The sequence below is a fragment of the Salvelinus alpinus genome, chromosome 21, assembly GCF_045679555.1.
Source record: "Salvelinus alpinus chromosome 21, SLU_Salpinus.1, whole genome shotgun sequence".
In the NCBI taxonomy this organism is placed as follows: domain Eukaryota; kingdom Metazoa; phylum Chordata; class Actinopteri; order Salmoniformes; family Salmonidae; genus Salvelinus; species Salvelinus alpinus.
This window is the reverse complement of record NC_092106.1, coordinates 45,631,674-45,654,229: the sequence shown is the minus strand read 5'-3', so window position 1 is coordinate 45,654,229 and position 22,556 is coordinate 45,631,674. Positions and strand designations below refer to the sequence as shown.

The window sequence follows — 22,556 nt, the reverse complement described above, 5'->3', positions numbered from 1 at the left end:
AACAGTCAATAGAACTTTGTCTGATGACTCTAATGTGAAGGGGGTGGGGGGGGCGAAGGAGACAGGAATTAGTCACCACTGCCACGAGCCGGCCATGCTTTCACCATGCGCGTTCACATGAGGAGGAACTCCGTTCCACCGCTCATCTAAAGTCAATCTAATTCTCCGGTTGGAACGTTATTCAAGATGTATGTTAACAACATTCTAAAGATTGATTCAGTACATCGTTTGACATGTTTCTACTGACTGTTACGGAACTTTTGGACATTTCGTCACGTTATAGTGGACGCGCTTTGTGACTTTGGAATTGTTTGGTTAGCGCCCACGTTATAGTGGGCGCTAACCAAAGTAGCTCATCGGACATAAATAACGGACATTATCGAACAAATCAAGCATTTATTGTGGACCTGGGATTCCTAGGACTGCATTCTGATGAATTTCATCATAGGTAAGGAAACATTTATCATGTATTTTCTGGTTTCTGTTGACTCCAAAATGGCGGCTAATTTTATTATATTTCTGAGCGCTGTCTCAGATTATTGCATGGGTTGCTTTATTCGTAAAGTTTTTTAGAAATCGGAGACTGCGGTTGCATTAAGGAGAGGTATATCTATAATTCCATGTGTATAACTTATATTATCATCTACATTTATGATGAGTATTTCTGTTGAAACGATGTGGCTATGCAAAATCGCTTGATCTTTTTGGAACTAGTGAATGTAACGCGCCAATGTAAACTCAGATATTTTGATATAAATATGAACTTTATCAAACAAAACATGCATGTATTGTGTAACATGAAGTCCTATGAGTGTCATGTGATGAAGATAATCAAAGGTTAGTGATTAATTTTATCTCTATTTCTGCTTTTTGTGATTATTATATTTCGCTGGAAAAATGTCTGTGCTTATTGTGGTTTGGTGGTGACCTAACATAATCGTTTGTAGTGCTTTCGCTGAAAAGCATATTTGAAATCGGACACTTTGGTGGGATTAACAACAAGATTACCTTTAAAATGATATAAAACACATGTATGTTTGAGGAATTTTAATTATGAGATTTCTGTTGTTTGAATTTGGCGACCTGCACTTTCACTGGCTGTTGTCATATCGATCCCGGTAGCGGGATGCAGCCATAAAAGGTTTTAACCAACACAAAAACATCCTATGGCGTTCTGCATTAGCATCGAACAGCCCCTGTGATTTGCAACTTTTCAGGCAAGTTAGAAACCAATATACACAGGCAGTTAGAAAAGCCAGGACTAGCTTTTTCAAGCAGAAATTTGCCTCCTGGAACACAAACTCAAAAAAGTTCTGGGACACTGTAAAGTCCATGGAGAATAAGAACACCTCCTCCCAGCTGCCCACTGCACTGAGGATAGGAAACACCGATAAATCCACTATAATTGAGAATTTCAATAAGCATTTTTCTACGGCTGGCCATGCTTTCCGTCTGGTTATCCTTACCCCGGTCAACAGCCCTGCACCCCCCACAGCAACTTGCCCAAGCCTCCCCCATTTCTCCTTCACCCAAATCCAGATAGCTGATGTTCTGAAATAACTGAAAAATCTGGACCCCTACAAATCAGACGGGCTATACAATCTGGACCCTTTCTTTCTAAAATGATCTGCCGAAATATTTGCAACCCCTATTACTAGCCTGTTCAACCTCTCTTTCGTATCGTCTGAGATCCCCAAAGATTGGAAATCTGCCACGGTCATCCCCAACTTCAAAGGGGGAGACACTCTAGACCCAAACTGCTACAGACCTATATCTATTCTACCCTGCCTTTCTAAGGTCTTCGAAACAGATTACCGACCATTTCGAATCCCACCGCACCTTCTCCGCTATGCAATCTGGTTTCAGAGCTGGTTATGGGTGCACCTCAGCCACGCTCAAGGTCCTAAACGATATCTTAACCGCCATCGATAAGAAACAATACTGTGCAGCCGTATTCATTGACCTGGCCAAGGCTTTCGACTCTGTCAATCACCACATCCTCATCAGCAGACTCGATAGCCTTTGTTTCTCAAATTTTCTGGTTCACCAACTACTTCTCAGACAGAATTCAGTGTGTCAAATCGGAGGGCCTGTTTTCCGGGCCTCTGGCAGTCTCTATGGGGGTGCCACAGGGATACATTTTTGGGCCGACTCTCTTCTCTGTATACATCAATGATGTCGCTCTTGCTGCTGGTGAGTCTCTGATCCACCTCTATGCAGAAGACACCATTCTGTATACTTCTGGGTCTTCTTTGGATACTGTGTTAACAATCCTCCAGACGAGCTTCAATGACAATAACTCGCCGACCGTGGCCTCCAACTGCTCTTAAACACAAAGTAAAACTAAATGCATGCTCTTTAACTGATCGCTGCCTGCACCTGCCCGCCCATCCAGCATCACTACTCTGGACGGTTCTGACTTAGAAAATGTGGACAACTACAAATACCTAGATGTCTGGTTAGACTGTAAACTCTCCTTCCAGACTCACAATAAGCATCTCCAGTCCAAAATTAAATCTAGAATCGGCTTCCTATTTCTCAACAAAGCATCCTTCACTCATGCTGCCAAACATTCCTTCGTAAAACTGACTATCCTACGGATCCTTGACTTCGGCGATGTCATTTACAAAATAGCCTCCAACAATCTACTCAGCAAATTGGATGCAGTCTATCACAGTGCCATCCGTTTTGTCACCAAAGCCACATATACTACCCACCACTGCGACCTGTATGCTCTCATTGGCTGGACCTTGCTTCATATTCGTCGCCAAACCCACGGGCTCCAGGTCATCTATATGTCTTTGCTAGGTAAAGCCCCGCCTTATCTCAGCTCACTGGTCACCATAGCAGCACCCACCTGCAGCACGCGCTCCAGCAGGTATATCTCTCTGCTCACCCCCAAACCCAATTCCTCCTTTGGCCGCCTCTCCTTCCAGTTCTCTGCTGCCAATGACTGGAACGAACTGCAAAAATCACTGAAGCTGGAGACTCATATCTCCCTCACGAACTTTGAGCACCAGCTGTCAAAGCAGCTCACAGATCACTGCACCTGTACATAGCTCATCTGTAAATAGCCCATCCAACTACCTCATCCCCATACTGTTATGTATTTAATGTATTTTTTCTCCATTGCACCCTAGTATCTCTACTTGCACACGCATCTTCTTCACATCTATCAGTCCAGTGTTTAATTAACATATTGTAATTATTTTGCCACTACTGTCTGTTTATTGCCTTACCTCCCTTATCCTACCTCATTTGCACACATTGTAAATATACTTTTTCTATTGTATTATTGACGGGTATGTTTGTTTATTCCGTGTGTAACTCTGTGTTGTTGTTTGTGTCGCACTGCTTTGCTTTAACTTGGCCAGGTCGCAGTTGTAAATGAGAACTTGTTCTCAACTAGCCTACCTGGTTAAATTAATTAAAATAAATTAAACATGCCAGGGTTGTATGTCAGGGTTACATGCCAGGGTTTCATGCCAGGGTTGCATGCCAGGGTTAACATGTCCTCGGTTTTACTGTAAATTGGGCTACTTTTGACAATTATGTCACGGTTGACAATGTATTGGTCGCGGCTTGTGGGTTTGTGGGCTACTTCCAAGTTGAGTGGTGTGAAGGGAGTTTCACATACAGTCATTGGGATGGTACAGAGTGGTGTGTGTGTGTACTACTGAGACAGAGAGCGCTGCAGCTGATGCAGGCAGATGAGTCACGTCAGTGCGAGGAGACCAGCACGTCGTGAAAAGTGACGTGAGATTCAACAACCAACACTAGCTAGCTACATACTCCTCCCTCAAAAATATTTGTTGCCTCTTTTCTTTGTTTCCTGAATGCTCCCAGTCCTACCAATCACTACAGCCAACACAGCAAGGGGAGAGAAACTGAGAAATTATCTTCCAACAGTTTCAGAGAAAGTGAAGAGAGGAAGGAACAATGTTCTTTCTCTCTGGGTATGTAGCTAGCTAGCTAACATTTGCCTGAAAGTTGAAGTCAGAGGAGAGAGAGAGAGAGCTATGCGCAGTGGTGCAGAGTTGAGGACAGAGGAACCGATTGGATACGCTAGCTTACTGGCTAGACACAATTCTACCATCAGAATGCCAGGTAAATGCTAGACACAATTCTACCGTCAGAATGCCAGGTAAATGGGCAAAATATTGCCGAAAATACAGCAAAGACTGGGAAGGAGAACAGGGTATAATGTAATGAATTCAGAGCATCCCAGGAGATGACAGAAAAGCTTCGCGGAGGCAAATCAGAAATCCAAGTCCACCACCCAGATCTTATTTCTCATTCACAAATGGAGAAACACAATAGAAATGCTGCTTTGTTTTCTAATGCCAGGACATCGTTTGACACAGGAACTGCAAATGGAAAAGGGGCAGCATTTTCACGTTTGGATGAAAAGCGTGCCCAGAGTAAACTGCATCCTACTCAGTCCCAGATGCTAATATACGCATATTATTAGTATTGGATAGAAAACACTCTGAAGTTTCTAAAACTGTTTGAATCATGTCTGTGACTATAACAGAACTTATTTGGCTGGCAAAACCCTGAGGACAAACCATTTAGAATTTTTTTTTTTGAGGTTGAGGTCACTCTCTTTTCAATGATATTTCATTGGGAATCCAGATTTCTAAGGGACCTTCTTGCAGTCCCTATCGCTTCCACTGGATGTCAACAGTCTTTAGAAATTGGTTGAGGTTTTTCCTTTGAGAAATGAAGAAGTAGCCATGTTCAGAATGAGGCTCCAGTGAAGTGTACTGTTTGTTAGAGGCGTGTGACCAGAAAGCATGCTACACATTGTTTTCCTCCGGTATTGAACACAGATCATCCCGTCTTCAATTTATCAATTATTTACGTAAAAAAATATCTAAAGTTGTTGTTATGCTGGTGAATGAGGACCCAAAAGCGACTTAATAGAAACAGAGTCTTTATTCCAGTCTTAAACAAAAACGATACTCCTGGATATTATCTTAGGTAAATCCAAAACAGGAAAACTGAAATCCTCTCGTCAGTAGAGAGGAACGACTGGAGACGCGACCACAGACTGCAGGTCGCTTCGGGAAGGCACAGGTCGTAGCTGACATAGACACCTGCTCACACGCAGCATCTGAAGAAGGCAAAAACACGACAGGGCGGAACAAGGACACAGAACAGCAAACATCAATAGGGACTCTAATCAGAGGGCAAAATAGGGGACAGGTGTGAAAGAGTAAATGAGGTAGTTAGGAGAATGAGGAACAGCTGGGAGCAGGAACGGAACGATAGAGAGAGAGAGCGAGAGAGGAAGAGAGGGAGGGGGAGAGAGAGGGATAGAAAGAGGGAAAGAACCTAATAAGACCAGCAGAGGGAAACGAATAGAAGGGAAGCACAGGGACAAGACATGATAATCAATGACAAAACATGACAGTACCCCCCCACTCACCGAGCGCCTCCTGGCGCACTCGAGGAGGAACCCTGGCGGCAACGGAGGAAATCATCAATCAACGAACGGTCCAGCACGTCCCGAGATGGAACCCAACTCCTCTCCTCAGGACCGTAACCCTCCCAATCCACTAAGTACTGGTGACCACGTCCCCGAGAACGCATGTCCATGATCTTCCGTACCTTGTAAATAGGTGCGCCCTCGACAAGGACGGGGGGGGGGGAGGGAAGACGAACGGGGGCGCGAAGAAAAGGCTTGACACAGGAGACATGGAAGACAGGGTGGACGCGACGAAGATGTCGCGGAAGAAGCAGTCGCACAGCGACAGGATTGACGACCTGAGAGACACGGAACGGACCAATGAACCGCGGAGTCAACTTGCGAGAAGCTGTCGTAAGGGGAAGGTTACGAGTGGAAAGCCACACTCTCTGACCGCGACAATACCTAGGACTCTTAATCCTACGTTTATTGGCGGCTCTCACAGTCTGCGCCCTGTAACGGCAAAGTGCAGACCTGACCCTCCTCCAGGTGCGCTCACAACGTTGGACAAAAGCCTGAGCGGAGGGAACGCTGGACTCGGCGAGCTGGGACGAGAACAGAGGAGGCTGGTACCCAAGACTACTCTGAAACGGAGATAGCCCGGTAGCAGACGAAGGAAGAGAGTTGTGAGCGTATTCTGCCCAGGGGAGCTGTTCTGCCCAAGACGCAGGGTTTCGAAAAGAAAGGCTGCGTAATATGCGACCAATCGACTGATTGGCCCTTTCTGCTTGACCGTTAGACTGGGGATGAAACCCGGAAGAGAGACTGACGGAAGCACCAATCAAACGACAGAACTCCCTCCAAAACTGTGACGTGAATTGCGGGCCTCTGTCTGAAACGGCGTCTAACGGGAGGCCATGAATTCTGAACACATTCTCAATGATGATTTGTGCCGTCTCCTTAGCGGAAGGAAGCTTAGCGAGGGGAATGAAATGTGCCGCCTTAGAGAACCTATCGACAACCGTAAGAATCACAGTCTTCCCCGCAGACGAAGGCAGACCGGTAATAAAGTCTAAGGCGATGTGAGACCATGGTCGAGAAGGAATGGGAAGCGGTCTGAGACGACCGGCAGGAGGAGAGTTACCTGACTTAGTCTGCGCGCAGTCCGAACAAGCAGCCACGAAACGGCGCGTGTCACGCTCCTGAGTAGGCCACCAAAACCGCTGGCGAATAGAAGCAAGCGTACCTTGAACGCCGGGGTGGCCAGCTAACTTGGCAGAGTGAGCCCACTGAAGAACAGCCAGACGAGTAGAGACAGGAACGAACAGAAGGTTACTAGGACAAGCGCGCGGCGACGCAGTGTGAGTGAGTGCTTGCTTTACCTGTCTCTCAATTCCCCAGACAGTCAACCCGACAACACGCCCTTCAGGGAGAATCCCCTCGGGGTCGGTAGAAGCCACAGAAGAACTAAAGAGACGGGATAAGGCATCAGGCTTGGTGTTCTTATTTCCCGGGCGATAAGAAATCACGAACTCGAAACGAGCGAAAAACAACGCCCAACGAGCTTGACGTGCATTAAGTCGTTTGGCAGAACGGATGTACTCAAGGTTCTTATGGTCAGTCCAAACGACAAAAGGGACGGTCGCCCCCTCCAACCACTGTCGCCATTCGCCTATGGCTAAGCGGATGGCGAGCAGTTCGCGGTTACCCACATCATAGTTGCGTTCCGATGGCGACAGGCGATGAGAAAAATAAGCGCAAGGATGGACCTTATCGTCAGAATGGAAGCGCTGGGACAGAATGGCTCCCACGCCCACCTCTGAAGCGTCAACCTCGACAATGAATTGTTTAGTGACGTCAGGAGTAACAAGGATAGGAGCGGATGTAAAACGCTTCTTGAGGAGATCAAAAGCTCCCTGGGCGGAACCGGACCACTTAAAGCACGTCTTGACAGAAGTCAGAGCTGTGAGAGGGGCAGCCACTTGACCGAAATTACGAATGAAACGCCGATAGAAATTAGCGAAACCGAGAAAGCGCTGCAACTCGACACGTGACTTAGGAACGGGCCAATCGCTGACAGCCTGGACCTTAGCGGGATCCATCTGAATGCCTTCAGCGGAAATAACAGAACCGAGAAATGTGACAGAGGAGACATGAAAGGCGCACTTCTCAGCCTTCACGTAGAGACAATTCTCTAAAAGGCGCTGGAGTACACGTCGAACGTGCTGAACATGAATCTCGAGTGACGGTGAAAAAATCAGGATATCGTCAAGGTAAACGAAAACAAAGATGTTCAGCATGTCTCTCAGTACATCATTAACTAATGCCTGAAAGACAGCTGGAGCATTAGCGAGACCGAACGGCAGAACCCGGTATTCAAAATGCCCTAACGGAGTGTTAAACGCCGTTTTCCACTCGTCCCCCTCTCTGATGCGCACGAGATGGTAAGCGTTACGAAGGTCCAACTTAGTAAAGAACCTGGCTCCCTGCAGAATCTCAAAGGCTGACGACATAAGGGGAAGCGGATAACGATTCTTAACCGTTATGTCATTCAGCCCTCGATAATCCACGCAGGGGCGCAGAGTACCGTCCTTCTTCTTAACAAAAAAAACCCCCGCTCCGGCGGGAGAGGAAGAAGGCACCACGGTACCGGCGTCGAGAGAAACAGACAGATAATCCTCGAGAGCCTTACGTTCGGGAGCCGACAGAGAGTATAGTCTACCCCGAGGGGGAGTGGTCCCCGGAAGGAGATCAATACAACAATCATACGACCGGTGAGGAGGAAGAGAGTTGGCTCTGGACCGACTGAAGACCGTGCGCAGATCATGATATTCCTCCGGCACTCCTGTCAAATCACCAGGTTCCTCCTGAGAAGAGGGGACAGAAGAAACAGGAGGGATAGCAGACATTAAACACTTCACATGACAAGAAACGTTCCAGGATAGGATAGAATTACTAGACCAATTAATAGAAGGATTATGACATACTAGCCATGGATGACCCAAAACAACAGGTGTAAAAGGTGAACGAAAAATCAAAAAGGAAATGGTCTCACTGTGGTTACCAGATACTGTGAGGGTTAAAGGTAGTGTCTCACATCTGATACTGGGGAGAAGACTACCATCTAAGGCGAACATGGGCGTGGGCTTCCCTAACTGTCTGAGAGGAATGTCATGTTTCCGAGCCCATGCTTCGTCCATAAAACAACCCTCAGCCCCAGAGTCTATCAAGGCACTGCAGGAAGCAGCCGAACCGGTCCAGCGTAGATGGACCGACAAGGTAGTACAGGATCTTGATGGAGAGACCTGAGTAGTAGCGCTCACCAGTAGCCCTCCGCTTACTGATGAGCTCTGGCTTTTACTGGACATGACATGACAAAATGTCCAGCAGAACCGCAATAGAGGCAAAGGCGGTTGGTGATTCTCCGTTCCCTCTCCTTAGTCGAGATGCGAATACCTCCCAGCTGCATGGGCTCAGTCTCTGAGCCGGTGGGAGGAGATGGTCGAGATGCGGAGAGGGGGAACACCGTTAACGCGAGCTCTCTTCCACGAGCTCGGTGACGAAGATCTACCCGTCGTTCTATGCAGATGGCGAGTGCAATCAAAGAGTCCACGCTGGAAGGAACCTCCCGGGAGAGAATCTCATCCTTAACCTCAGCGTGGAGTCCCTCCAGAAAACGAGCGAGCAACGCCGGCTCGTTCCAGTCACTGGTGGCAGCAAGAGTGCGAAACTCTATAGAGTACATCCGTTATGGATCGATCACCTTGACATAGGGAAGCCAGGGCCCTGGAAGCCTCCTTCCCAAAAACTGAACGATCAAAAACCCGTATCATCTCCTCTTTAAAGTTCTGATAATCGTTAGAACACTCAGCCCTTGCCTCCCAGATAGCTGTGCCCCACTCCCGAGCCCGACCAGTAAGGAGTGATATGACGTAAGCGATCCGAGCTCTCTCTCTTGAGTATGTGTTGGGCTGGAGAGAGAACACAATATCACACTGGGTGAGAAAGGAGCGACACTCAGTGGGCTGCCCAGAGTAACATGGTGGGTTATTAACCCTAGGTTCCGGAGACTTGGAAGACCAAGAAGTAGCTGGTGGCACGAGACGAAGACTCTGAAACTGTCCTGAGAGGTCGGAGACCTGAGCGGCCAGGGTCTCAACGGCATGACGAGCAGCAGACAATTCCTGCTCGTGTCTGCCGAGCATTGCTCCCTGGAACTCGACGGCAGTGTTGCGAGAATCCGTAGTCGCTGGGTCCATTCTGGGTCGGATCCTTCTGTTATGCTGGTGAATGAGGACCCAAAAGCGACTTAATAGAAACAGAGTCTTTATTCCAGTCTTAAACAAAAACGATACTCCTGGATATTATCTTAGGTAAATCCAAAACAGGAAAACTGAAATCCTCTCGTCAGTAGAGAGGAACGACTGGAGACGCGACCACAGACTGCAGGTCGCTTCGGGAAGGCACAGGCCGTAGCTGACATAGACACCTGCTCACACGCAGCATCTGAAGAAGGCAAAAACACGACAGGGCGGAACAAGGACACAGAACAGCAAACATCAAACAAGGATCCGACAAGGACAGAAGCGGAAAACAGAGGGGAAAATAGGGACTCTAATCAGAGGGCAAAATAGGGGACAGGTGTGAAAGAGTAAATGAGGTAGTTAGGAGAATGAGGAACAGCTGGGAGCAGGAACGGAACGATAGAGAGAGAGAGCGAGAGAGGAAGAGAGGGAGGAGGAGAGAGAGGGATAGAAAGAGGGAAAGAACCTAATAAGACCAGCAGAGGGAAACGAATAGAAGGGAAGCACAGGGACAAGACATGATAATCATGTCTTGACAAAACAAAACATGACAGTTGTATTACAAAAGTAGTTTGAAATGTTTGGACAAAGCTTACAGGTAACTTTTGAGATATTTTGTAGTCACGTTGTGCAAGTTGGAACCGGCGTTTTTCTGGATCAAATGTGCCAAATAAATGGACATTTTGGATATACATCGACGGAATTAATCGAACAAAAGGCCCATTTGTGATGTTTATGGGGCATATTGGAGTGCCAACAGAAGAAGCTCGTCAAAGGTAAGGCATGAATTATATCTTTATTTCTGCGTTTTGTGTCGCGCCGGGAGGGTTGAAATATGATGGTATGTGATTGTTAGCTGGGGTGCTATCCTCAGATAATAGCATTGTTTTCTTTCGCCATAAAGCATTTTTGAAATCTGACACGTTGGCTGGATTCACAACAAGTGTAGCTTTAATTTGGTATATTGAATGTGTGATTTCATGAAAGTTAAATTTTTATAGTAATTTATTTGAATTTGGCGCTCTGCATTTTCACTGGATGTTGGCCAGGTGGGATGCTACCGCCCCACATATCCCAGATTAAGCATGTTCCTATTTAGGTCACCTAACAGCATAAGCTCTGAAGATAGATGGGTGGCAATCAATTCACATATGGTGTCCAGGGCACAGCTGGGGGCAGAATGTGGTCTATAGCAAGTGGCAACAGTGAGAGACTTGTTTCTGGAAAGCTGGATTTTTTAAGGTAGAAGCTCAAATTGTTTGGGCACAGACCTGTCTTACTATCCAGATCTGTGCCCAAACAATTTGAGCTTCTACCTTAAAAAATCCACCTTTCCAGAAACAAGTCTCTCACATGCTGTCACCAAGGAGCTACAGTATGTGTCTGCACTGTGGGATACAGGGAGAAAGGATCGCTCACTGGCTGTGAACTGCTGTCTTTTAGGGAGTCCATGTAATTTACCTGTGAACAATCAAGAGCGGAAAGAGAGGCAAGCATTGCTACCTATTACATAGTGCTGCTACCCATTAGACTACCTTAAAGCACTGCTACCTATTAGACTACCTACAAGCATTGCTTCCTATTAGATATCTCTGAGAATTTAGAATATGCTTAATATGTAGCCATGAGAATTTAGAACATGCTTAATAAATAGCACTGAGAATTTAGAACATGCTTAATAAATAGCACTGAGAATTTAGAACATGCTTAATAAATAGCACTGAGAATTTACAACATGCTTAATAAATAGCACTGAGAATGTAGAACATGCTTAATAAATAGCACTGAGAATTTACAACATGCTTAATAAATAGCACTGAGAATTTACAACATGCTTAATTAATAAATAGCACTGAGAATGTAGAACATGCTTAATAAATAGCACTGAGAATTTACAACATGCTTAATAAATAGCACTGAGAATTTACAACATGCTTAATAAATAGCACTGAGAATTTAGAACATGCTTAATATGTAGCACTGAGAATTTAGAACAATGTTTCTTTGTTTGAGATTAAGACATTTAGAAACAGTATGGCCTGTAATAAAGTAATCATTAGACAGGTAGTGTTCCTGTGTGCACATTTGTGTCCCCACAGATGAGCACATTTCCCTGGGCCTGGAAATGGCATGTCTCCTGCTCAAAGGTGGGGAAGATCTCTGTAACGGCAGCCTTCCTCCTCTTCGTCTGAAGAGGAGGTATAGCAGGGATCGGACCAAGACGCAGCGTAGTTCGTGTTCAACATGTTTAATAAAAGACGATAACGTGAACACTACACAAATACAAAATAACAAACGTGGCAAAACCCGAAACAGTCCTATCTGGTGCAGAGAACACAAAGACAGGAAACAACCACCCACAAACCCCAACACAAAACAAGCTACCTAAATATGGTTCCCAATCAGAGACAATGACTAACACCTGCCTCTGATTGAGAACCATATCAGGCCATACATAGAAACGGACAAACTAGACACACAGCATAGAATGCCCCGTCAGTCAGGAGCCGCCAGAGCCGAGGGTCTGGGTGGGCAGGGGAGGGGGGAGGGTCTGGGTGGGCATATGTCCGCGGTGGCGGCTCTGGCACTGGACGTGGACCCCACTCCACCATTGTCTTTGTCCACCTCCTTAGCGTCCTTTGAGTGGCGACCCTTGCCGCCGACCTTGGCCTAGGAACCCTAACAAAGGGCCCCACTGGACTGAGGGGTACCTCATGACTGAGGAAACTCCTCCGGACTGAGGGACAGCTCCGGACTGAAGGGCAGCTCATGACTGAGAGGTAGCTCATGACTGAGAGGTAGCTCATGACCGAGGGGTAACTCATGACCGAGGGGTAGCTCATGACCAAGGGGTAGCTCATGACCGAGGGGTAGCTCATGACTGAGAGGTAGCTCAGGACTGAGAGGTAGCTCAAGACTGAGAGGTAGCTCCGGACTGAAGGACAGCTCCGTACTGAATGGCAGCTCTGGACTGAATGGCAGCTCATGACTGGAGGGCAGCTCATGACTGGAGGGCAGCTCATGACTGGAGGGCAGCTCATGACTGAAGGGTAGCTCATGACTGGCGGCCAGCTCATGACTGGCGGGCAGCTCATGACTGGCGGGCAGCTCTGGCAGCTCCTGACTGGCGGGCGGCTCTGGCGGCTCCTGACTGGCGGGCGGCTCCGGTGGCTCCTGACTGGCGGGCGGCTCTGGCGGCTTCTGACTGGCGGGCGGCTCTCGCGGCTCCTGACTGGCGTGCGGCTCTGGCGGCTCCTGACTGGCGGACGGCTCTGGCGGCTCCTGACTGACGGACGGCTCTAGCGGCTCAGGACAGACGGGCGGCTCAGATGGCGCTGGACAGACGGGCGGCTCAGATGGCGCTGGGCAGACGGGCGGTTCAGATGGCGCTGGGCAGACGGGCAGCTCAGATGGCGCTGGGCAGACGGGCAGCTCAGATGGCGCTGGGCAGACGGGCAACTCAGATGGCGCTGGGCAGACGGGCAGCTCAGATGGCGCTGGGCAGACGGGCAGCGCCGGCGGCGCTGGGCAGATGGCAGACTCTGACCTGCTGAGGCGCACAGTAGGCCTGGTGCGTGATGCCGGAACTGGTGGTACCGGGCTGAGGACACGCACCTCAAGGCTAGTGCGGGGAGCAGCAACAGGGCGTACAGGGTTCTGGAGACGCACAGGAGGCTTGGTGCGTGGTGCCGGAACTGGTGGTACCGGGCTGGAGACACGCACCTCAGGGCGAGTGCATGGAGGAGGAACAGGGCTCTGAAGACGCACAGGAAGCCTGGTGCGTGGTGTTGGCACCGGATATACCGGACCGTGAAGGCATACTGGAGCTCTTGAGCACCGAGCCTGCCCAACCTTACCTGGTTGAATGCTCCCCGTAGCCAGGCCAGTGCGGGGAGGTGGAATAACCCGCACTGGGCTGTGCTGGCAAACCGGGGACACCATGCGTAAGGCTGGTGCCATGTACACCGGCCCAAGGAGACGCACTGGAGACCAAATGCGTTGAGCCGGCTTCATGGCACCTGGCTCGATGCCCACTCTAGCCCGGCCGATACGAGGATCTGGGATGTACCGCACCGGGCTATACACACGTACAGGAGACACCGTGCGCTGTTCCGCATAACACGGTGTCTGCCCGTACTCTCGCTCTCCACGGTAAGCACGGGAAGTTGGCGCAGGTCTCCTACCTGACTTCGCCACACTCCCCTTTAGCTGCCTCTCTGGCTTCCAGCCACGCTTCCGTGCTGCCTCCTCATACCACCGCCTCTCGGCTTTAGCTGCCTCCAGCTCTTCACGAGAGCGGCGATATTCTCCAGCTTTAGCCCAGGGTCCCTTACCGTCCAGAATTTCCTCCCATGTCCAGGAGTGCTGTGTACTAGGCCGTTGCTGCTGCTGTCCCTTACCACGCTGCTTGGTCCTTTTTTGGTGGGTGGTTCTGTAACAGCAGCCTTCCTCCTCTTCGTCTGAAGAGGAGGTGTAGCAGGGAAAAGCAATTTTTTTGTCCATTGAAACAACTTAAAAATGATCAGAAATACAGTGTAGACATTGATCATGTTGTAAATGACTATTGTAGCTGGAAACGGCAGATTTTTTATGGAATATCTACGTAGGCATACAAAGGTCCATTATCAGCAACCATCACACCATCACTCCTGTGTTCCAATGGCACGTTGTGTTAGCTAATCCAAGTCTAACATTTTAAAATACTAATTGATCATTAGAAAACCCTAATTGATCATTAGAAAATTGATGTTGCACAGCTGAAAACTGTTGTTTTGATTAAAGAAGCAAGAATACTGGCCTTCTTTAGACTAGTTGAGTATCTGGGGAATCAGCATTTGTGGGTTCGATTATAGGCTCAAAATGTCCAGAAACAAAGAACTTTCATCTGAAACTCGTCTGTCTATTCTTGTTCTGAGAAATGAAGGCTATGTGAGAAATTGCCAAAACACTGAAGATCTGGTACAATGCTGTGTACTACTTCCTTCACTACTCCCTTCACAGAACAGCGCAAACTGGCTCTAACCTGAATAGAAAGAGTAGTGGGAGACCCCGGTGCAAAACTGAGCAAGAGGACAAGTACATTAGAGTGTCTAGTTTGAGAAACAGATGCCTCACAAGTCGTCAACTGGTACCCGCAAAACACCAGTCTCAACATCAACAGTGAAGAGGCGAATCCGGGATGCTGGCCTTCTAGGCAGAGTTCCTCTGTCCAGTGTCTCTGTTCTTTTGCCCATCTTAATCTTTTATTTTTATTGGCCAGTCTGAGATATGGCTTTTTCTTTGCAACTCTGCCTAGAAGCCCAGCAGAGTGGAGATGATGATGTGGGAGTTGGGGAACTGCTCAGAGGCCCTCTCTGTTACTCTGTTGACCAGGCTGCCTACTCTCTCCTGCTCCTCTCTCTGCTACTCTGTTGACCAGGCTGCCTACTCTCTCCTGCTCCTCTCTCTGTTACTCTGTTGCCCAGGCTGCCTACTCTCTCCTGCTCCTCTCGCAGGTTGTTGGTACTGGTGTGAATAATAATGTGGCCTGGTGTGTCAAAGTCAGGCTGGGACAGGATGTGGAGTGCATCCTGTGTTTGTGGGCACCATGTTTTGGACACCTTGTGGTCGGGGAAGAGTCTATCCTCTTGGATGAATTTCCCATTTGGGTCAATGAGGATGGCCACCTCAGTGGGTTTTACCAGAGTAGTTGGTTTACGGTCTGGGGTACACAGGGCTTGTGTAGAAGGAGGGGTGTGTGTGGGGGGCCGGAGAGCTTCTCTCTGTAGTAGGTGTCGCCATATGAGCCCCCTTGTTGACTGGGGGTGTGGTTAAAGGGTTGTCGGTATGGGGGGGTTAAAGGTGGGTCTGTTGGGGTGTTAGGGGTGGTGAGGGGCTGCAGTTTCTCTCTCGGAGTCTCTACAGTCTGCTCTATCTGCTGCAGCACCCTCTTGATGACAGACAACTCCTTTGCCATCTCCTTCTTTACCCACACTAGCTCTCTCCTCATGGTGGCTTTTACCCCCTCAAGCGCTGTGGAAAGGCTCTCTCTCAGCTCCTGGACAGAGTTCTTCAGCTGGGACCTGCACTGGTTGATCTGGTCCTGTAGAAGCTCTGTGTCTGGCCTGGAGGTGGTGTAGCTGAGGGGCTGCTCCTTTAGCTCAGTAACCCGTACCTCTAACTCTAACAGAGAGAGCCTGTATCTCAACAGGCTGATGGTGGTCTTGGCTCTGGTGGTTGGCAGGGGGGAGGAAAGACCTGTTGTGTGGGTGTAGGTCTGGGCCAGGGCTCCTTCTGTTGGGTGCCTGAGGAGAGATGTCGGGGGGCTGTCCTTGTCTTTATGGATTTTGCTATCTTCCTTAGGGTGGGGAAGTCCTGCACAAAAGAGCTGAGTGCAGCCTCACTGCCCTGTACCATGACAGTGCCGTTCTGGTACATGTTTACCATCAGAAACATGTTTTCCTGGTACTTCTCGCTGTCCTCAAAAATGTGTATTTGCCTTCCCTTGCAGATGCCTTTCTTTGTCGTATAGCTGAAATACCTGGTTACAGCTGTATGCCAGGCAGTAGTGTGGTCTGTGTAAATTAACAGGTTTGTAACAGTCCTGTTGTGTGAGCAATCGGCAAAGAAAGTGTCCGTGTTCTCCCTCAGAGTGCCGTGTTTAAAATTAATTCATCCCTTCTCTGATTTGATTTCTGCTGGAAATTCAAAAAAAGGGGGGAAAGTCTCAGTCTCTGCTGCTGCTGGTGTTGCTATGGTTACCACAAGTAAACAGTTGGAGTTAGATGGTAAGCTAGCTGACACATTTGAACTTGGCTAGCTAGCACGATTAAGATTGGTCTTTTAACTCACTCTCTGTCAGTCTTTTCCTCCTGTGTTGATCTTCAGTTGTCCAATTTGGTTATCTATACATTTATTGCTAATTTAAATGTGTTAATCTCACTCTTAACAACCAGAAAGTTATAAAATGTCAGGAGCTGTTCTTCTGCATGACTCTCTCTCTCTCTCTCTCTCTCTCTCTCTCTCTCTCTCTCTCTCTCTCTCTCTCTCTCTCTCTCTCTCTCTCTCTCTCACTCTCTACCCATCTCCTTAATCCATTTAGCCACAATTATTAAAATAATTTATAGTACAGTATGATGTAATATCTGTCTGAATGGATCCATCAGATGTTGTTGAAGAACAGATACTGTATCTCCTGTACTACACATTACCTTCAATAACATCACCCTCACAGGCTTCCTCCAATTACCCTCAATTACCTGCTCCCCAAGTTATCCTCGAATAACAAGTCCCAATTAACCCCCTCCTGCCCCTCCTTCCCTACAAGCACCCCCTGGTGGCCGTGTGCTTGTTTTTTAGCCGGGGGCTCATTTCTCCCTATATCAGCAGCTCCCCTTCTCTCCTCTTCCTCTCCCTCTTTCACTCTCACACTGCAGGAGATGCCAGACTGACAGACACTCATCCTCTCTCTCTCTGTCTGTCTGTCTGTCTGTCTCACCAGGATAAGATTTACTGTTGCTAGGTAGGGAGGAGGTAGAACAAGGTTTTGTGTGTCAATTGCTGTTTTTTCACGTCTGGTTACAGGTGTCTGTGTTGTATGGTGTATCTCTTCATTGAAAGCAATTTTTGTTAATATCATTCTGTCTACAGAGTGTTCTGTCTGCAAGGTCTTGGTTTGGTCTCTCTCCAACAGGTGACGGAACTCTCCCAGTCTTCGGCCTTGTCTCTCTCCAGGTTATGTGCCTCTGGGGCTGGCTGTGGCTGCTCTACTGTCTCCATGTCCCTGGGTCTGTCTGGGGTCTGGATGGAGGTGGAGAGGGGGCTTGTCGGCTGATAGCTAAGCCCGTCTCCGGCAGTGTTTTTCGGGCAGGAGATGTGGTCATTGGGGGCCTGTTCCCCATCCATGTGGAAGCCCCTCTGCCAGAGCAGGAGTTCAGGAGCATTAAGGGAAATTCTACCTGTACAATGTATGGAGCATGTTGTGTGATAACAGCTTTTTGTCATTGTGTTTTCACTTGAAGGTAATGTGTATTAAGTTACCTCCTTTCTCTCCATTTCTTCCTTTCTTCCGTCTGTCAGTTTCAACCAGCGTGCTTACCGTTGGCTCCAGACTATGATCTTTGCTGTGGAGGAGATTAACCGTGACCCAGCCCTCCTGCCTAACCTCACCCTGGGGTTCCTGGCTGCTGACACATGCTTGTCAGAGGGTACCACCCTGGGGGCAGCCCTAGCCATGGTGACCGGAAAAGAGGCCTCCGTGGTGGGCACAGAGTGTGGCACAACCCCCGAGGTTCCCGTCATCATCGGGGATGCCCGCTCCTCAGCTTCCATCGTGGTGGCACAGACCCTCGGGCCGTTTGATTTACCTATGGTGAGGCAGGGGTTGGATTACAGGTTGGGATGAGATGATGCCTCTTTTCACATTACATTTCAATCTCTTTCTAGATTTCTCTCTCTCTCTAACGTTTACCTTCCTTCTCCCTCTACTCTCTGTCTCTTACAAATTATAATTATCCTTGACTCTCTCTCTCTCTCTCTCTCTCTCTCTCTCTCTCTCTCTCTCTCTCTCTCTCTCTCTCTCTCTCTCTCTCTCTCTCTCTCTCTCTCTCTCTCTCTCTCTCTCTCTCTCTCTCATGCTCTCTCTCTCACGCTCTCTCTCTCTCTCTCTTCCCTCCCAGGTGAGTTACTTTGCCACCTGTGCGTGTTTGAGTGACACCTGGAGGTACCCCTCATTCTTCCGTACGGTACCCAGCGATGCCTTCCAGGCTCGGGGCATGGCCAAGCTGCTGCGTCAGCTGGGCTGGGTGTGGGTGGGACTGTTGTCAGGGGATGGTGACTATGGCAAGTTTGGGGTTCAGCTGCTTCTCCAAGAGCTCCAGGGATCTGGGGTGTGTGTCGCCTACTCTGAGGTCATCCCCAAGGTACGACCTCACTCTGATGATCTGACAGTATACTCTCTCTTTTGCTCTGTTTTTCTCTCTCTCTTTCACTCTGACTCCTCTCTTCTAATCTAATAGAAACTCTCTCTCTGATATTCTCTGACTCTATTCCCTTTCTCTCACTGATGGTCATCCCCAAGGTTCCGTCTAAGAGACAGATCAGGCACATTGCGGACACCATCAGAGGATCTACTGCCAGAGTGGTGGTGGCATTTGTAGGATTCACGGGTCATTCAGGGGTGAGTAGTTACCGGTCAGAGTATTGTTAATGATTTGTAACACAGCTGTAGCAGTGTCCTTGTGTCTTACCATGTCTTGATGCCCTTTATAGACACAATCATTTCCTAATTGATAATCATGCATTTCAGCTCGACTATCTTGATCTTTTTAACGTTTTCATTCTCCAGGCCCTGATGGAAGAGGTTGTCCGCCAGAACATTACAGATAAGCAGTGGATTGCCTCAGAGGCCTGGGTCACTTACTCTACTATCGCCGCCCCGAAAAACCTGCCCTCTCTTGCCGGGACAATCGGTTTTGCCCTGAAGAAAGCTGACATTCCCGGCTTGGGGACTTTCCTAACACGCCTCCATCCAGACGGGAACTACCAGAAGTCCGACCCCTTCCTGTGGGAATTGTGGGAAGAGATGTTTGGGTGTTCTCTGGGGGTTGACCTCAGCGTGGCGCTGTCGTCCAGGCGACAGTGTACTGGGTCAGAGGTCATACGTGAGGGAGACTTTACACCTAAATCTCTGTTTTTTGTCCTGATTCCCAATGTTATCTCAGTAAAATGAAGTGTCAATCCTAGGTGAGGGGGAGAGCCAGTATGCTGACGTGTCTCAGCTGAGAGCCAGCTATAATGTGTACAAGGCTGTGTACGCCATCGCCTACGCCATACAGGATATGGTGGCCTGTCGACCAGGGGACGGAGTCTTTAATGGTGGACAGTGCCCTGATATCAGGAAGCTTCAGCCCAGCCAGGTGAGAATAACATGTTGATCTGTTTTCAAGTTAACAACACTAATGTTTCCAGTCAGGATACAGTGAAACACTTTGTAAGGTTTGAATACTAAAGAACGAAAGCCACAACTGGTTCTAACCCTTAATCCTGTTCCAATGCCCTTTTCTCTTTGAGATTGTTCATTATCTGAGGGGAGTGAACTTCAGTACTCCTGTGGGGGAATCTTTCCACTTCGACATGAATGGTGATCCGCCTGCCTCTTATGACATCATCAACTGGCATGTGACCCCCGAGGGGACGGCAGAGTTTGTCCAGGTCGGACATTTTCTGTCCTCTGAGGGATCGGAAGACCAGTTCCACATCGACATGGATAAAGTGGTGTGGGGTGGGGGCAGCGGAGATGAGGTTAGAACAGTTCAGATTAGTTTCACTGTGTGTGTGTGTGTGTGTGTGTGTGTGTGTGTGTGTGTGTGTGTGTGTGTGTGTGTGTGTGTGTGTGTGTGTGTGTGTGTGTGTGTGTGTGTGTGTGTGTGTGTGTGTGTGTGTGTGTGTGTGTGTGTGTGTGTGTGTGTGTGTGTGAGAGATTGATTGATTGATTGATTGATTGATTGATTTTATCACCCGGAGGAAGACATACAGAAAAGAGAAAGACATAAAGAAGACCAACAGACAGAAAGCTCTGTCATCAACATCTTTTATGAAAAAAAAAATAATAATTTAACCTTTATTTAATGAGGCAAGTCAGTTAAGAACAAATGTTATTTACAATGACGGACAACCCCGGCATGATGCTGGGCATATTGTGCACCGCCCTATGGGAATCTGAATCACTGCCGAATGTGATACAGCCTGTATTCGAACCAGGGACAGTAGTTACACCTCTTGCACTCATGTGCAGTGCCTTAGACTGCAGCGCAACTCTGCAGTTAAATTACACTGAATGTGAGATATTTGTGTGGTCATATTCCTGACATAGTCCCTAGAGGAGCCCAGCGAGCCTGCCTGTGAAATAATGATGATAATAGCAATGATGATGATAACTTCCTCTCCCCTCTCTGGTAGGTCCCTGTGTCTGTATGCAGTGCTGACTGTCCCCCTGGTACCAGGCATGCGGTACAGAAGGGGAAGTCTGTTTGCTGCTTCGACTGTCTGTCCTGTGCTGAGGGAGAGATCAGCAACACAACAGGTAGTCTATCTAGGGTTCTGATTCCAACTCATATTTTTCCTCAATCCTGATTGGTCCTGATTTGGACTCCTCATTCTTCTTCCTTCTCTATCAGGGTCAGCTGAGTGTATTAGGTGTCCAGAGCGGTTCTGGTCCAATCCTGATCGTACGGCCTGCATCCCCCAGCTGGTGGACTTCCTCTCCTACAGCGACACCATGGGTGTCATCCTGTCTGTCATCTCAGTTTCCGGGGCAACACTCACAGCCGGTGCCCTGGCCACCTTCCTCTACCACCGTCACACGGCCCTGGTGAGTTGAATCATATGATCATATATAGAGGTACAGAGATTAGATTGTGTCATATAAGGATGTGATTTCTGACATCACTCAGTCTAATTTATCTTTCTCTGTCTCGTTCCAGGTGAAAGCCAATAACTCTGAGCTCAGCTTCCTGCTCCTGCTGTCACTCAAGATCTGCTTCCTGTGCGCGCTGGTTTTCATTGGCCAGCCAAAGCCATGGACGTGCATGCTGAGACACACCCTCTTTGGTATAAGCTTTGTGTTCTGCATCTCCTGTCTGCTCAGCAGGACTGTGGTGGTGCTGGTGGCCTTCAGGGCCACTCTGCCTGGAGAGAACCTGATGAGATACTTCAGCCCCACCCAGCAGAGGATGGGTATCTCACTCTGCACACTCATCCAGGTGAACATCTAGTTTTTACTATATTCTCTGGGAATGTAATTGTTTCCTTCATTGACCATATTATTTGTTATTATGGTAACTGTGCTTGAGTTTTCCTTCCACCTCCGTTCCCTTCCACAGGTGCTGATCTGTGTACTGTGGCTGGCCTTAGCTCCACCCCGGCCGGCTGAGAGGGGGAACAGAGAAGGTCGGGGGCCGAGGGTCGTCCTGGAGTGTGAGGTGGGCTCTGTGGTTGGCTTCTCTCTGGTGCTGGGCTACATCGGCCTGCTGGCCTCCCTCTGTCTCCTCTTAGCCTTCCTGGCCAGGAAACTCCCAGACAACTTCAACGAGGCCAAGCTCATCACCTTCAGCATGCTGATCTTCTGTGCCGTGTGGATCTCCTTCATCCCTGCCTACGTCAGCTCTCCTGGGAAGTACACAGTAGCTGTAGAGATCTTTGCCATCCTGGCCTCCAGCTTTGGGCTGCTGTTCTGTCTGTTTGCTCCAAAGTGTTACATCATCCTTCTGAGACCAGAGAGAAACACCAAGAAACACATGATGTCCAAATAGAAACCACCAAGAAACACATGATGTCCAATTAGAAACCACCAAGAAACACATTATGTCCAATTAGAAACCACCAAGAAACACATGATGTCCAATTAGAAACCACCAAGAAACACATTATGTCCAATTAGAAACCACCAAGAAACACATGATGTCCAATTAGAAACCACCAAGAAACACATTATGTCCAATTAGAAACCACCAAGAAACACATGATGTCCAATTAGAAACCACCAAGAAACACATGATGTCCAATTAGAAACCACCAAGAAACACATGATGTCCAATTAGAAACCACCAAGAAACACATGATGGACAAATATTATCTTAAACATACTCATATCGTGATTTAGGGCTCGTTGATCTTCATTTCAACAGGGGAATGTCAATTCTGTTTGGAAACATTAATTTCCTGCTTTACCTTCACTATATGACTTTGTTAATATTAGTATGTGTTCTTATAATGTGTCAGACTGAAACACGTCTATATGAACAATACCAATAAAGATTACGTAGTGTCTACTCATGCTGGAAGAGTTAGTATTGAGTCAGACA

At 48.2% G+C, this 22,556-nt stretch overlaps 1 protein-coding gene across 1 annotated transcript; it reads left to right on the top strand.

Moving 5' to 3' along the window:
* The first annotated feature begins 17,430 nt into the window (after window positions 1–17,430).
* LOC139548645 (extracellular calcium-sensing receptor-like) lies at window positions 17,431–22,030 on the top strand. Its single transcript, XM_071358419.1, has 11 exons — window positions 17,431–17,660; window positions 17,773–18,064; window positions 18,372–18,614; window positions 18,773–18,871; window positions 19,040–19,355; window positions 19,438–19,610; window positions 19,765–19,995; window positions 20,653–20,776; window positions 20,871–21,064; window positions 21,177–21,455; window positions 21,576–22,030. Exons 1-11 carry the CDS (start codon window positions 17,431–17,433, stop codon window positions 22,002–22,004), a joined length of 2,610 nt encoding a protein of 869 aa, XP_071214520.1. The 3' UTR covers window positions 22,005–22,030.
* Window positions 22,031–22,556: the final 526 nt, after the last annotated feature.

Coding starts and splice junctions, on each gene's coding strand:
- LOC139548645 (XM_071358419.1), top strand. CDS start 17,431: ATGTGCCTCTGGGGCTGGCTGTGGCTGCTCTACTGTCTCCATGTCCCT. Junction 18,065..18,371: donor GGCCGTTTGATTTACCTATG/GTGAGGCAGGGG, acceptor CTTCCCTCCCAG/GTGAGTTACTTTGCCACCTG. Junction 19,356..19,437: donor TACTGGGTCAGAGGTCATAC/GTGAGGGAGACT, acceptor TGTCAATCCTAG/GTGAGGGGGAGAGCCAGTAT.